We start from the raw sequence: 17,316 nt of genomic DNA, 5'->3' as shown, positions 1-17,316 counted from the left end.
GGTACAATCACTATCTAGCTCTCCCAACACTATCCTAATACTGGTTATCTACTTCCCCTTATCAGACGGTGCTGAGATACAACATTATCCCTCCTAAAAATATGGAAACCTTTAGTCTTAGCATAGAAATGGGAAGAACTAAATGTGACCAACGTACTTTACCTCAGACTTTAACTCTTACTATACAAACAAGGTGAGGAATGGGAATAACAGAAAACTGGGGTGTTTGAGGGGGCACTTGGATCACAAGAGCTGGACTGGGATGTGTGTGTGTGTGTGTGTGTGTGTGTGTGTGTGTGTGTAGGATGCAAAATACACTGAGATTATATAAAAAGCTCACATAAATTTGGTTCTTATGGCTCCTCAGTTACGTGGGGAGTCGTAGCTCTTCCAATATGGCCATTGTGGAGGTGAAGATGCTATCTGGGTTCAGTCCGATTGAAGGCACCAAGCAAGTAGTAAGTTATTTCTGTTTTCTTCTTTTGCCTATTCTCTATGGGTCCTATTATTATCATAAAAAAAGCTGATGAAATGGGCATAATGGTTTATATCCATAATTCATGACCATTTCTAAAATGTGGATTGATCCCATGGAATGGAACTTGTAATTGCCTTGGTTCCTTTTCTCTGTTTTCCCCACAGTATAAAATTATTTCCTTAATGGTCACAGAGTTTTGGAAGATTATCCTAAGGGGACAAGGACAACTCTAGCTCTTGTTCTTAGGTATCACCGAGTCAGCTCTGCATCATAAAGACCTCATGCACAACAGAATGAAACCCTTTTCTATATGAGCCTTACAATCCTGTGTGTTCCCTACAGTCTTTGCTGTGCTTAAACCGGTTGTTGCTGTCACTTGTTAATCTATCTTGTTGTAGGTCGTCTTCACTTTTGCTGACACTCTACTTTTCCAAGCATGATGCCATTATCCAGTAAACAGCCCCTTCCTGATAACATGTCCAAAGCTCTCTGACTATCCTTCTTCCAAGACAAATTTTGTTTGTTTGTTTTTTTGACAGTCTGTGGCATATCCAGTATTCTTCATGAACACCATAACTAAGAAGCTTCAATTCTTTCTTTGGTCTTCCTTATTCATTGCTCAACTTTTACATGCATATGAGAGTCTTGAAAATACCATTACTTGGGTATTAGCTCTGTGTACCACTCTTATTTTCCCCCCTCTTCTATTTAGCTCCTCCAGCAACCACTGGTGAAGAAGGTTGAATATGGAACTGAGACACTTAACATTTATTTGGAAGAGGTTAGTATTAATGAGCTAGACCAAAGAGCTTCATTATTTCTACATTTTTGTGGTTTCCCTTCTGACCTATATACACTAGCATTGCATATGTATTGATAAGAGACTTGACAGAGTGTGTCTATATCTATGAAATTGGCATGAAATGGTGGCAGCAGAAGGAAGTTAGAAGTACCAAGCCAACCTTGTAGCCACTTGCAGGAATGAAGATAGCAGACTCTTCCTAATTTTCTCCTTTGTTCTGCTATGGATAAAATTTAACTATTTTTCTTTGCTTTACTACCATACTGGTATAACATGAAACACATTCTGTTGTACCCTTAGAACACCACTGCCCATTAGATGCCACTTACATGATTTTGAAATGTCTTGAAGTCATGTAAAGAAAATAGGCATAAAATTAATTTTAGTATTTATTTAATGATAATATCAAATATATTTTTGTTGTGCCATGTGCTAATTGAGGTATCTATCTACTTTCTTTTTCTTCTTCTTTTTGGATACAACATCACTCAAATCTAATACATATTTATCATTATAACACGTGTCACTTTTGACTGGCCACATTTCAAGTGCTCAATGGCCACATGCAACAGTGCAGTATGGGAGTATAATAGTGGTTAATAGTCTCTGAAGTCAGACTACTGCACTACAATCTTGGCTGTATATAATAACCATAGGCAAGAGGTTTAATGTCTCGATTTCCTCAGTTATAAAATGAAAGCAGTGGTAAAAATAGTATCTATTATTGCATTAGGCTGTTGGTTTGGTTTTCTTTCCTCCAAAACCACTTAAAGTTGAAAATGCCTAAAATTTTAGTTCCAGGATATTTTGTATAAACCTTCTCCTTGCCCTTTTCTCTTTTCTAAGATTACAATAATGTTATCATGTTGTGGTTGTCGGGTACTACTGTAAAAAGAGCAAGGACCACATGGGAACGGCCATATCTGACCTTTTGCTGTCCCAGTCAACAGCATCAGAAACATAAAAACAATTTCTATGAGGCTAGACATGTCCCCTATGTTTTCATACCTCCTTCTACTCATCTCAGTACTAATCTTACTGTTTTTCTGGGTCCAATATCTGATGTAATAGCTCACAGACTATGTTGGGGAAGTCAAAAGGTTATGATCCAGATATGTTGCAGAACACAGTCAAGAGAGTTTCCAAAATGTGCACATGGACACTCATGGCTTTACCTGGTACCAGAACTTACACGATTCTACTTCCTACCTGGAATGAAACTTGAACCAGGGATCCGTGGCTCCTGAGACACCATACTCTACCATTGAGCTACATCTCCGGGCCCTGTGAGCCTCATGTCTTTAGACTAGTGTTACAAAGTTCTCAGTCCAGCCAATATTGACTTTCCTCCAACCCCACCCCAACTCCACTCCACCCTCACCAAATTGTCCAACAAACTTGGACAAAGGCTTTTAGATTAGCTCTGTTTCTGTTCTTGGGGATGGGATAGCAGCCAGCTCCATTTCATGTTAGGTCTCTCTAGTTGTCTGCTTCAGCCCTGGGTGCTGCTGCTATAGGTGTCTAGCCCTAAAGGGCGTCCTACATTCTCTTGCTGCTACTGCTGCTTCTTTTCTTCACTGGTTGGGAAAATCTAATCTGTTGCTGGACTGCTCAATTTACTTTTAAGACTAGCCAATCCCCTTACAAATTGGTGAGACTGGCCAATCCCACTGTGGAATGGCAAGATTTCCAATCTCTTTGTCATTGGTAGATCTGAACTTCTTTCAGTTAGTAATTAAGTGTTTAACCACTGCATCTCCAGAACAATTCTAATAGAATATCATAAACTGGACAAACTGAACCAACAAGAATTTATTCTCTCATAGTTCTGAAAGAGGTTTGCAATCAGGTGTTGGTAGGCTCATGTTCTTTGTGAAGCTATAGGGGAGAATTTATTATATACCTTTCTCTTAGTTTCTAATATTGCTGGCAATGTTTGGCATTGCTTGACTTCTAGCTACAGCACTCCAATTTATCTCCATCGTCACAAGGTGTTCTTCCTCTGTGCTTATATCATTTTTCTTCTTATAAGGATGTCAGCCACATTTGGTTAGAGCTTACTCTGTTCCAATAAGACCTCACTTAGCTTCACTAAATGTACAAATATTTTCTTTCCAAACAAGATGACATTTACAAGTATAGAGGTGAAGACTTCAACATAGCTTTTTGGAAGAAACAATTTATGTCACAATAATTATCAAAGCATGTTGTTACAGGCCTCAAGGAAAACACAAAGAGATCTGCAAATTTCTGCAAAGCCAGGCAGAAAGGAATTTTCTTTTATAGGAAAATATGAACAAAGCTAGTAGAGAAAGTAAGGTTGGGTGAGAGTATGTGGGATGAACTGGTAAAGGCAGAAGGGTAAAACATCTTTTATTCCAAGGCCAGCTTCATGGCATCTAAAACCAACATGTGTCAGAGAACTTGTATAAGCTTGTCATAGGTAAACAAGAGAGGTTCTGTAAATCTTAAATAAGTCATAGCATGAAGGACAGCTTCCTTGCAGTAAACCTTTTCTAGAACACCTGGAGGGGTGAGAGTGAGTGGGTTAGTGGATGTTTTTAAAAATTTCCTTATAGGATCACAGGGCTCAGGCAAAAGTGTCAGAATGCAGAAAATTTCTCCAGGTATTCTACCAGGGGCTTTAAAGGTAGAAAGTAAAGCAAAAGAGAATGAAAAAAGTAGATAACCTTGATACTATGAAAGAAGAGTGGGTTTGTGAAACAGGATCTGACAACCCACTTGTTAGTGATCAACAAAGGAATTATGAATATTTTATGGATAGCCTCTTTGAGAAAGCTCAGAAAGTTGGTGCCAAATTCTTGTCACCTACTGAAAAGAAATAGGTAGATATAAGTATAAAATTATGGAGAAATGGATTAATAGTCAATGATGACTTCAGAAGTTATTCTGATGATGTAAGCCAGCAGTTTCTGATCTCCATATATATAAAAGGGAGAATTTACACCTTAGGAGATTTTTTAAACAAAAAAGAGTTGGATGTTAAAGCTGAAGATAAGAAAAAAATGAAGTTTGTATGTAAACCAAGCTGGTATTCTAGCCCCACTAGTAGCATGTCACAGACTGGGAAGTGTCATACCAAAAATTGTTTCTAAAACAAAGAGTATATGAGTTGAGAATAAATGCAATTTGTCTGCTGTCCTATTAAACAATCTGAAACTGATCACTAACATACAGATCTTGTTGGCCAATGGGAAAAGGATTGTCCAGAAATTTAACATTTCTCAAATGATAAACCACATCAAAGACTTCATAAAAAAAATACCAAGAATCTTAAAGAAGTCCTCCTTTTTCTCTGGCAACAGCTCTTCCTTTCCTTGGTTTGTTAGACGAGACATTTATTTTGTAAGAAGCAGATTTACATAATGCTGTAATCAATCATTCAGAGACTAAAAAAAATAGATGAGTCTTTTCATAGCATTAATTTTTGATAGAGTAAGTAGATTTTTTTGAGAAATGGTGGTTATAAATGGACATGTAAATAAAAATGAGGGAAAAGAGTAGTCAGATTCACTGGACTTTTGATTCTAGAGTTAACTTTGACATTCTTTAGTAAGTCATTGAAGTAAAATATTATTAGAAACTGTATTGACTGCATTATTTCATTTTTATCATAAGATACTATACCTACTTTCACATACCAATTAATCAATATAAAGTATATTATAATTGTTATATCATGAAAATCTTAGTGTGGTATATATTAGCAAATATGTTCACATTACCATTCATTAAAAGCACAGTTTAATTACTAAAAAATATCCCCACAAATAACCAAAAAACAGATTGTTTCCCTTGTATTTCTGTGTTTCCTGGATTTATCACACTGAGTACTTCCTCTAATAAAAGGCAGTTATTATAATCTTTAGAATTATAAATTTTGGTAAAAATGTCTCACTAATTCTCTATATTTTAATCTTTTCTATTTTATCACTTTTTTTCTATTCTCATATCCATTATATAATTCTTCAATTTTCTTTTTGTTGTCACATCATATTGCCTTTTTTTCATTTTTTTATTATTAATTTCAATGAAAATTTACAGAGACTTTGGATTTCCATTCGTTCATTGTTGCACTTTTATCCCCTCGCAACCCTACTCCCCCCCACCCCCAGTACACTCCCTTCTTGCAAAATCAAAAGAAAAATTCTTTCATTGTTTTACAATCCCCCCGCCCTGGTCCACTCCACTATGCAGCCTTTACTCTGGACTCCTGTCATGACAAAAAAGACCTAATCACATATCCCTTTTAAACAGTTTTCTTCCTCATCTGTTTCAATGCAGTACACATTATTGAACCCACCTTTCTCCATCTCCCCCCAACCTTGATGTCAGTCCTGTTTTACAACAGTGGCACCATGCAGTATTTGTCCTTTTGTGACTTAGATACTTCACTCAGCATAATGTCCTCCAGGGTCACCCATTTTGAATAATATTGCATGAGTTCCTTGTTTTTCAATGCAGCATAGTATTCCATTGTGTGAATATATCTGGAAATTCTTATACTCACTTATTTTGAGAACTACTGTTCCTGAAGAATTTGGGAAATCTCTTCAAATTATTTATAACTTCATGCATATATTTGTATCATAAATCTTATTTTATTGTCATGTTAATTAGTGTCTGCATTCATTCAACAATTATTTCTTCAGACCAGTCCCCATATTACCAATGAGTTGCTTTTGTAAATCTGTAAAATTTGTACCAGAACTCCCAAGTAAGTACAGTTTGTAACTAATATTAGTCAAATGTTTATCTTAGCATATAGTATGTTGTTGTTATGTTCTGTCAAGTCGCTTGCAACTGACAGCAACCCTGTGTACAACAGCCCTAAACCCTGCTCTATCCTGTGTCAGTCTTACTGTCTCTGACACACCTACCCCCATTATCCCAGCCACTGAATCAATCCATCTCATCAAGGGTCTTCCTCTCTTGCATTGTCCCTCCACCACTTCAAGCACGATGCCTCTCTCCAAGGACTGGTCCCTCTTTGTAACCTGTCCAAAGTATGTCAGATGAAGCTTCAGAATCCTTGCCTCCAAGGAGCAGCCTGGCTTCACTCTCCCCAGGACAAACCTGTTTGTTCTCCTAGCAAGCAGTCCGTGCTATATTTAACATTCTTCTCCAGCACAACAACTCAAAGGCATCAAAGGCATTCTATTATCCCTAGTCATTTTCCAGCTTTCTGACACATAACAAATAATTGCAAAGACTATAGCCTGGACCAGGTGCACCTTAATCTCCAGACTGACCTTTTACTCTTCAGTACTTTGTAGAGTCTCTGACAGCAGACTTTCCCAGTGAAATTCTTCTTTTCATCTTCTGGCTGCTGGTAGCAAGAGTGTTGATTGTAAAGCCGAGCAGATTAAAGCTGTTAACAATCTCAATCTCTTCACCATCTATCATGATTCAGCCAATTGGCCCAGTGGTGAGAATCTTTGTTTTCTTGATGTTGAGCTTCAATACATATTGAAGACTGCAATCCTTGACCTTCTGTAGCAAGCGATTCAGCCCTTCTCACTTTCAGCAAGCAGGGTTGTGTCATCTGCATAATTCAGATTGTTGATGAGTCTTCCTCTAATCCAGATGTCACATTTCTATTCATTATAGTCCAACCTCCCAGATGATCTGTTCTATGTACAGATTGAAAAGGTATGAAGATAGGACACATCCCTGGCATGCACCCTTCCTGATTTTGAACCATGCAGTGTTTCCTTGCTCTGTTCTGATGACTGCCTCCTGGTCCAAGTATAGGTTTCACATAAGCATAATCTCGTTTTCTGGAATGTCTTCTCAGAGTTAGCCACAGTTTGTTGTGATCCACAGTCAAATGCCTTTGCAAAGTCAATGAAATACAAATAGACATTCTTCTGGTACTCTCTGCTTTCAGCTAAGATCCATTTAACATTAATTATAAATAATATCCTTAGTACCACGGCCTCTTCTAAACACAGCCTGCACTTCTGGAGTTCTGTGTTGATGTGCTGTTCAAGCCAATTTTGTATAATTTTCAGCAAAATCTTGCTTACATGTGATATTAATGATATTGTTCAATAATTTCCTCACTCTGTCGGGTCACCTTTCTTTGGAATGAGAACAACTTTTAGGTCTCTTCCAGTCAGGGGCCACGTGGTTTTCTTCCAAATTTCTTGGCACAACTTGATGAGTACATCCAGGGCAGTGTCTGTTTGCTAAAATATGTCAATTGGAATGCCATCAATTCCTGGGGCCTTGTTTTTTGCTAATTCTTTCAGAGCAGCTTGAACTTCTTCCTTCATCACCACAGGCTCTTACTCAGACGTTATTTCATGAAATTCTTCTGTGCCTGCCAAGTCCTTTTGGTGCAGTGACTCTCTGTACTGTCTATCTTCTTTTAATGCTTCCTGGATCATTTAATATTCTGCCCAAAGCAGATTGCAACTTGAGGCTTGAATTTGTTTTTCAGTTCTCCAGCTTAAGAAATGCTGAGTGAGTTCGGCTATTTTGATTTTCTGACTCCAGTTCATTGCACATTTCATTATAATACTTTACGTTGTCTTCCCGCACTGCCCTTTGAAATCTTCTGTTCAGCTCCTTAATTTCTTGATTTCTTCCCTTTGCTTTGGCTTCTTGGAGCTCTAGTGCAATATTCAGAGTCTCTTCTGACATCCATCTTGATCTTTTCTTCCTCCTCTGTCTTTGTAATGACCCTCTTCATTCTTCCTGGATGATATTCTTGATATTCTCCCATCTGGTCTTCACTCATTAGTGTTCAAGACCTCAAACCTGCTCATGAGATGGTTTTGAAATTCAGCTGGGAAAGACTGAAGGTCAAATTTTGGGTCCTGTGGATTTGATTGAATTTTTCTTAACTTCAGTTTGAACTTGCATATAAGTAGTTGGTGGTCTGTTTCACAATCAGCACCTGGCCTAGTTTTCACAGCTGATATCAAGCTTCTCCAGTGATTCTTTCCAAAGATGTGATTGATTTGATGCCTATGCATTCCATCAGGTGAAATTCATGTGTATAGTCTACATTTATGTTTTTTACAAAAAGTATTTGAAATGAATATATCATTGTACAAAATTTATCATTCGATTTCCAGCTTCATTTCTGTCACCATGTCCATGTTTTCCAACTACTGATCTTTCTTCTGTCTTCCCAACTTTTGCCTTCCAGTCACCCATTATTATGAATGCATCTTTATTGCTTGTTCAATCAATCTCTGCAAAAGTTGGTAGAAATCTTTTATTTCCTTATTTTTGGCTTGAGTTATTGGTGCATATATTTGAATAACAGTGCTATTCCCTGGACTTCATTGTATGCGTATGGATATTAGTCTCACTCACCACATTGGTTTTCAAAAGTGATGTAGTAATGACTTTTTAAACTATGAAAATGACCCCAAAGCATTAAAGAAACACTTCCAGACACACAAAAATTTCTTTGTTGTTGTTGTTAGGTACCATCTAGTCAGAGCCTTCCAGTGGGATTTTAGAGGCAGTAAATCACATGGGAGGAAATTGCCCATCTTTCTCCTATGGTGCAGCTGGTCAATTCAAACTGCATGCCTTTGGGTTGGCAGTGTCGCTCCTTACCTGTAGGCCATCAGAGAGCCATAAAATATCTTTAACAAACTTGTTGTTGTGGCTGTTGTGTACCATTGTGTTGGAACTGACCTGTAACTGATCTTTCAGCAGGTTTTCAGAGGCAGTTAATAGCCCAGGAGGAGATTGTCCATACTTCTCTTATAAAGCAGCTGGTGGATTCAAACAGCATGGCTTCAGGATTGCAGCAAAGCTTGTTACCACTCGGCCACCAGAGCCCCCTTTAGCACAATGCAATAGTAATAATATTTTGATGTGCATCTTTCTAAACGGTGAAGATAGAGTAGTAAAAAAGTGATCATGGTCTTTGCCTTTGTGAGACTTATATTCTAGCAAAGATATAAGAAATATGGAATTTTAAGAACTAACACAAATATATATACACACATATTCACATGTATGGTGTATATGTGTTATATATTTTTGTTAATTTCATTTTACTTGGATTCTTAATCAACACCCATAGCAGCAACAGTCAAGAAATTAAACAAACAAACAAAAAACCCAGTCTTTCACAGTGGGTTTGTCACCAGAATACAGGTGTTGGTGAATAGCAATGCAAAACCTAGGCCAACATGGGAAAGGAGAAGACCCATATCAACATCTTCATCTCCCTGGACATGTAGATTCAGGCAAGTCCATCACTAGTAGTCACCTGATCGATTGACAAAAGAACCATTGAGAAATTCAAGATGGAAGCTTCTGAGATGGGAAAAGGCTCCTTCAAATACGCCTGGGTCTTGGATAAACTGAAAACTGAACATGAGCGTGGCATCACTACTGATATCTCCCTGTGGAAATTTGAGCCCAGCAAGTATAATATGACCTTCACTGATGCCCCAGGGCACAAAGACTTTATAAAGAACATGATTACAGGTACATCACAGGCTGACTGCGCTGTCCTGATTGTTGCTGCTGGTATTGGTGAATCTGAGGCTGGTATCTTAATTGCACTGCAATTCCAAAGGTATGTGGTTCAAAGGCCATTAGCAGCTCTGCTGGGGAGAATGGACAATCTCCTCCCATGCAATTAATTGCCTCTGAAAACCCACCAGAATGTCAGCTATTGGTCGGTTCTGACTCGAAGGTACACAATAACAACATCTCAAAGAATGAGCAGACCCATGAGCATGCCCTTTTGGCTTACACACTGGTGTGCAGCAACTAATTGTTGGTGTTAACAAAATGGATTCCACTGAGCCACTCTACAGCCAGAAGAGATAGAAGGAAATAGTTAAGGAAGTCAGCACCTACATAAAAAATATTGGCTACCACCCTGGCACAATAGCCTTTGTGCCAATTTCTGGTTGGAATGGTGGCAACAAGCTAGAGCCAAATGTTAATTAATATGCCTTGATTCAAGGAATGAAAAATCAACCAGAAGGATGGTAGCGCCAGTGGAATTATACTGCTTGAAGCTTTGGATTGCATCCGGTCACCAACTCGTCCAACTGATAAGCCAGCCCCTGTGTCTGCCTCTCCAGGAAGTCTACAAGACCGGTGGTTATTTTGATTTGCATCTCTTTGAGCTAGGGATTTTGAACATTTCTTCCTGTGTTTGTTCACCATCTGAATGTCTTCTTTGGTGAAGTGTCTGTTCATATCTTGTGCTCATTTTGCAATTGGGTTGTTTATCTTGTTGTGGTGCTTGAGTGTCTATATATTTTAGATATAATTCCCTTATCAGACATGGCATTACCAAATATTTTTTTCCCAGTCTGTGACTTTCCTTTTTTACCCTGTTGGAGATTTTGATGTGCATAGGGATTTGATTCCTACAAGGTCCCATTCATCTGCTTTATCCTCTCCTTGTTGTAGGTTTTTTAGGATGTTTGGAAGACTGTTCATGTTGTAGATAAGGGCTTCTAGAGTTCTTCCAAGCTTTTGTCTAATGAAACTTATAGTCCTTGGTTTTAGTCCTAGGTCCTTGATTCACTTTGAGCTGGTTTTTGTGTAACAATAGCAAAATTTAACAGAACAGAAAACAACAAATACTGGCAAGGTTGTGGAGAAACTGGAACCCTTATTCACTGTTGGTGGGAGTGTAAAATGGTGCAACCACTATGGAAGGCAGTATCACACTTTGTAAAAAAGTTGGAAATAGAAATATCATTTGACCCAGCAATTCCACTACTGGGAATATACCCCAAAGAAACCAGAATTGCCACCCAGAAAGATATATGCACACACATGTTTATTGCTGCTTTTTTCATTATAGCAAAGAGTTGGAAACAACTCAAGTGCCCATCAACAAATGAATGGATAGAGAAGCTGTGGTATATCCACACAATGGAATATTATGCAGCATTGAAAAGCAAGGAACTTATGAAATATTATACAAAATGGATGACCCTGAAGGACATTATGCTAAGTGAAATATCTCAGTCACAAAAGGACAAATACTGTATAATGCCACTGTTATAAAACAGGATTGACATGGGGTTGGGGGGAAACTAAGAAGAGAGGGAATAAATGATGTATACTGCATTGAAACAGATGATGGAGAGAACTGTTTAAAAGGAATATATGACTAGGCATTATTTGCATGACAAGAGTCCAGAACAAGAGTTGCATAGTAAAGTGGACTGGGGGTGGTATATAACAATGAAAGAATTTTTTTTTCAAAGAGAAAAGTGAACTGGGGGAGGAGTGGGCAGGGAGGAAAATGTGCAAAAATGAATTAATAGGAAATATAAAAGAAAATAAATATTTAAAAAAACACCCCAAAACCCAAGAGTGATGGTTTTGGTACTATCCCTGTGGGCAGAGAGGAGACTGGTATTCTCAAGCTCTGGCATGGTGGTCACATTTGCCTAGTCAATGTTACCTCTGAAATAAAGTCTGTTGAAATGTACCATGAAGCTCTGAATGAAGCTCTATCTGGTGCCAATGTTGGCTTCCAACTTTAAGAACATCTCTGTGAAAGATGTTTGACATGCCAATGTTGTTTGGTGACAGCAAAAATGACCCACCAATAGAAATAGCTGACTTCACTGCTCAGGTGATCATCTTAACCATCCTGGCCACATCAGTGCTAGTTATGCACCTGTGCTGGATTGTCACACAGATCACATTGTTTGCATATTTGCTGAGCTTAAAGAGAAGATTAATCACCATTTTGGTAAGAAGCTGGAAGATGGCCCCAAATTTCTGAAGTCTGGTGATGTTGCCATTGTTGATGTGGTTCCTAGCAAGCCCATGTGTGGGAAGAGCTTCTTTGACTACCCTCCTCTGGGTTGTTTTTATTGTCTATGACATGAGACAGACTGTTACTGTGGGTCTCATAAAAGCGGTGGACAAGAAGCTGCTGGAGCTGACAAGGTCACCAAGTCTGCTCAGAAAGCTCAGAAGGCTAAATGAGTATTACCAATAACACCTGCCACCCAGTCTTAATCAGGTGTGGAAGAATGGTCTCAGAACTGTTAATCTCTATTGGCCATTTCAATTTAATAGTAAAAGAATAGTTAATGATAACAATGCATCATAAAACCTTCAAATAGAAAGGGATGCTTTGTGGACCAGTTGTTTTCTTTTTCGTGTGGCAGTTTTACGTTTTTACAATCAGTACTTTTTAAATGGAAACAACTTGACCAAAAGTTTGTCACAGAATTTGAGATCCATTAAAACAAATTTTAATGAGAAAAAAAAAATTCTAAAATCCATGTTGCATTGGGGAAATCTCCTGTCAAGTATCTCTTTACAATCTTAAAGAACAAGGATATAAATTAAAGATTAAGGTGTACCTGATTCAAGCCAAATATTTTGTGACTCAAATTCCTACTGTCCACATTGTGCTGCTTCGATCTCTGTGCTGTGACGGTCCCTCTAGGGGGCTGTTTCTATGCAGCTTGCTGCTCCTTCAGGTCCTCACACTGCTTTCTCCACCACCACCATCTTGGAATCCCTGATTCAAACCAAATATTTTCAATTGCTTCCTATGCATTTGCAAGCTGAGCAAAGAATAATGGAGGCTGAAGAAGAATAGATGACTTTGAATTGTGTGTTGGTGAAGAATATTGAATATGCCAGGGATTGGACTGCCCAAAGACCAAACAATTCTGTCTTGAAGGAAATGCAACCAATGTGCTATCTAGAAGCAAGGACAGTGAGGCTATTATTTCACATTCTTTGAGCACGTTGTCAGGAGGCATGCTTCCTTGTAAAAAGACATCATGCTTGGAAAATCAAGGTCAGAGAAAGAGAAAAATCCTCAACAAGATGGACTGACATAGAAACTGTAATGATGAGCTTGGGCACGGCAAAGGTCATGATGATGGCACAAGAAAGGGCGAACTTCCAATCTGTTGTTCGTAGTGTCTGTGAATTGTAGTCAACTCGATGCCATCTAACAACAATGTATATATTCAGTGTATGAGTGTGTACACATATGTAGTGCTGTACTTTACTTACTGTTTACAGTATGTTCTGTGAAATAGGATGTTATATGATTTGGATATTTTCACAAATACCATGTTATATAGAAGCAGTTATCATATTACTAAAGAGTGCTTCCCCTAAATTTGTCAAATTTGTACCTAAGTGAGAACAGTTATGTATGATTTGTATCTAACGTCAGTTAGTAAAATGCTTGTCTTAGTATATATTATTAGTATGCAGTATACCTTTCTATACATAAGACAGCATTAAAGAAATACTTTGGGACATATTAAAATATTTTAGCACAATACAGTAATAATAATATCCCTATTTTGTTGTGTATCACAAAGCAACATCTATTTATTATTATGAATCTTTGTATAAACCTTTCATTTTTAATATAATGGGTTTCATGGGGATTGGAAACATGAGGTATATATGCAATCTGACAGATGTTATATAACACATAATTATGTAAATATATACATATTTACATAATATATAGTAGTGAATATATATTTACATATATACTATATATATACACTATCTCTATCTCTATATCTCTATATCACCTCTATCATCTCTATCATCTCTAGCTCTAGCTCTAGCTCTATATATCTCTATCTATCTATCTATCTATCTATCTATCTATCTATCTATAGTAGTGATTTGAGTAGTTTTAAGTGCTATGAAGGGTAAAGGGACAGAGAGACATGATGGCAAATGGGCCAGTGCTGCGATTATTTAAAAATAAGGCAATCAGTGAAAGTGTCTCAGAGTAAGTGGCACCTGAATGATGAGAAAAGGAAAACCAATAGGGAGCACAGAACCGTGGGAATAAAATAGCAGTCTCTATTCCATTTGGCCCTTTAAAATAGGTTGGAATTGATCTTGAGTAGAATAATACTTTTCATAAGCAGACTTAAGGAATGACAGGTTAAGAAGAGCCAAGAAGTCAGCAGAAAGCAAATCCCTATGCTTTATTAACATAGGTAGAAGACACAGGTAGAAGAGTTTCAGAAAATTTTAAAACAATGCCAGGAATCGATGTAATCTCCACGTTATATAAATACTATTTTCATTTTCATATCGTATTTCTGCTATCTTCTCCATAGCTTAGTAAGGAGACTCAGGCTTATACCTTCACCATCAACCAAAGTGTGTTGGTCACCAATCTGAAACCAGCAGCCATCAAGGTCTATGACTACTACCTACCAGGTGAGAGATCTGACTACTACCCGATCTTGTGTGTTTGTTTGCTTATAAAGTTTGCAGACATGGTGTTTCACACTATTCTTCATCCACATTGTACTTCATACAATCATTCACATGAAATATATTTTATAAAATTAATCACCATTGGACCTTGCTCACCCTGTCTTTTCCCCAGATACTTCCCATTTCCTTCCCACCTCTCTCCACCCTTCAAACTGTGCAACCCTGTGTTTTAGCCTCTACCCATCCTCACCCCTCTGCTACCACCCTTTCACCCTTTCACCCCACCCCCCACCCTCCCTGAGCTCCCATACATGTTGGAGAGCATTATGCTGCGTGAACTCAGTCTCATAAGGACAAATGCTTCATAAGATCATTATTGTAAGCACAGAAGGATAACTGCTCTCTTAACCTGCCTCCCCCAACGGAGCCCTGTCTCATTCTTCTTAGAATCTTTAATTTTCAGAGTATTCCTTCCCAAACCCAGTAGTTGGCTTACATTATCTAATCCACTAAAACATTTTCATTCCATTTTACACCACTTTTAAAAAGTCTCCTACATGAACTCAAACCATAACTCATTGCCACTGAATCATTTCTGACTCACAGAGAACCTACATCAGGTTTCTGAAGGTATTAATCTCTACAAGAAGAGACTACTCATCCTTCCCATTTAGAACACTTGGTGGAACAAATTACTGACCTTTTGGTTAGCAGCACAATATGTTGTGCCCTGTGCAACCAGGGCTCCTTTCTTTTTTTAAAATTTTTTTATTTTATTATTTTGTGTGTGTGTGCCATCAAATCGGATCTGACTGGTACAGGAGGAGATTGCTCCTCCTTCTCCTGAAATCTGGTGAGCAGGGCTCCTTTCTCTTCTACACTTTCACTCATTGCCATCGAGTTGGAACTGACTCATAATCTAAACTCCAGCTGGCTTTTGGAGACTGTAAATTGAGAGGAGACTGCCCATTTTTCTCTCAGAGAGCCCCTCGGGGATGTGAACTGCTAGAGAGTCTCCACCTTTGGCTTAGTAGCGAAGCTCTCTAACGACTATGCCAAAGGAGCTCCCTATCTTCTATACTGTTCTGTTGCTGTTGTTGTTGTTGGGTGCCTTTGAAGCAATTACTACTCATAGTAACCCCCAGAACCCAGAACAGCAGATCTGAATCTTACCCTTTCCTGCGCCATCCTCACCATCCTTGATATACTCCAGCCCGTTACTACAGTCACTTGTTGAAGCTCTTCTTCTCTTTCACTTTCCTTTCTTTCCTCCACCTTTCCAGGCATGATGTCCTTTTCCAAAGACTGGCTTCTCCTAACAACATGCCCAAAGCACATGAGACAAGACTGTTGTTGTTGTTGTTGTTGTTGTTGTTATGTGTCATCAAGTTGACTATGACTCATAGTGACCCTATGAACACTTGAAGTATTTAATATGATGCAATCTATAACACCAAGACAGGCAGTTGTAATCCATTAGCTCCTAAATATGGGCAATCTTCCCCACCCAATGTGATTTATTACCTCTAAAAACCTGCTGGAAGGGTCAGCTATGAGTTGTTTCTAACTCCATGGCACCTAACAACAACAGTCTATAAAAACCCCATGACTCAAAAAGACTTTAGCTCTTCTTTTGTGTTGCTTTACATAGGGTGACTGTGAATTGGAGTCAACTGAATGGCATATAACAAGGATCAAATAAAAACAACATAATAGATCATGTTTCTCTAAAGAACAAATATTCTCAATACATTTATGACAAACTCACTAGACCATTCATTTCTGATTTTCTAGAAGGTGGCAAATTTTAGTGATTGAAGTCTACTATAATTTTTTTCTCCACTTTTTAGTTTTATTTTGGTTTGCACACAACATTTGTGTATATTGTGTATCATTCATGTACATTGCACTTCACACATTCCTACTTTCAGACTGGTCACTCATGTACACTGTTTAGTAAAATTAATTACCACTGGTCTATAATTACTATTAGCCCATCTTTTCAGGTCCCCATTGAGTCTTTCCTAATTTTTCAACACCCATCACCCACCAAACTCTTTTATCCTAGTGATTTCTGCTCCATATCTGAAATAAAAACTAGATCAGGTGCCAATTGTCGGACAGATCAATTACTCAATGCGAGTTTAAGTTGAAGCTGAAGAAAATGAAAACTACTCCACAGGAGCCAAAATAGGACCTTGAATTTATCCCTATTGAATTTATCCCTATTGAATTTAAGAATCATTAAGAACAGAGTTGAGGCATTGAGCATCAACGATCGAAGACAGGAGGACCTGTAGGAGGACATCAGAGATATTATCCAGGAAAAAAGCAAAATATCATTACAAAGAAGAAAGAAAAGACTATGAAAATTGAATGACAGAGTCAAGAGGTCATAAAAAAGAAAGATGCAAAAATAAAGAGCCAAACAGGAGATGTCAAAGGGCAGCTTGGGAAGATAAAACAAAATATTATAATTAAATGTGCAATGAACTGGAGTCAGAAAATAAAAAAGGAAGCACTCAGCATTTCTTAAGTTGAAATAAATGAAAATAAACACAAACCTGGCGTTGCAGTACTGAAAGATGCTGTGGGCATGATCTTGAATGATCCAGCAAGCTTCAAAAGAACATAGAAGCAACATACAGAATTGCTGTATCAAGAGAATTAGTTGACACTGAAAAATTTCAGGAAGCACTATATGAACAAGAGCTAAAGGTGATGAAAGATGAAGTTCAAGCAGCAATGAAGGCAGTAGCAAAAAAATAAAGTTCCAGGAATTGACGGACTACCAATTGATGTGTTTAAACTCCCAGATAAAGCTGGGATGTGG

The 17,316-nt window shown here is 38.0% G+C and overlaps 1 protein-coding gene and 1 pseudogene across 1 annotated transcript in view; both read left to right on the top strand.

Annotated features, from left to right (window-relative positions):
- A2ML1 (alpha-2-macroglobulin-like 1) overlaps nucleotides 1-17,316 on the top strand; it is a 141,139-nt gene that overhangs the window by 52,062 nt on the left and 71,761 nt on the right. Inside the window, exons 31-34 of the mRNA XM_006901763.1 lie at nucleotides 66-193; nucleotides 368-458; nucleotides 1,191-1,259; nucleotides 14,381-14,483. Of these exons, the coding sequence (XP_006901825.1) occupies nucleotides 66-193; nucleotides 368-458; nucleotides 1,191-1,259; nucleotides 14,381-14,483 (391 nt within the window). The remainder of the gene's footprint in view (nucleotides 1-65; nucleotides 194-367; nucleotides 459-1,190; nucleotides 1,260-14,380; nucleotides 14,484-17,316) is intronic.
- Nucleotides 3,953-4,732, top strand: LOC102850432 (annotated as a pseudogene).

This window comes from Elephantulus edwardii, unplaced genomic scaffold (assembly GCF_000299155.1).
Source record: "Elephantulus edwardii isolate Elephantulus edwardi_28Jun2011 unplaced genomic scaffold, EleEdw1.0 scaffold00342, whole genome shotgun sequence".
NCBI lineage: Eukaryota > Metazoa > Chordata > Mammalia > Macroscelidea > Macroscelididae > Elephantulus > Elephantulus edwardii.
Note: the sequence above shows the minus strand (reverse complement) of the source record. Positions and strands in the feature narration are given on the sequence as shown.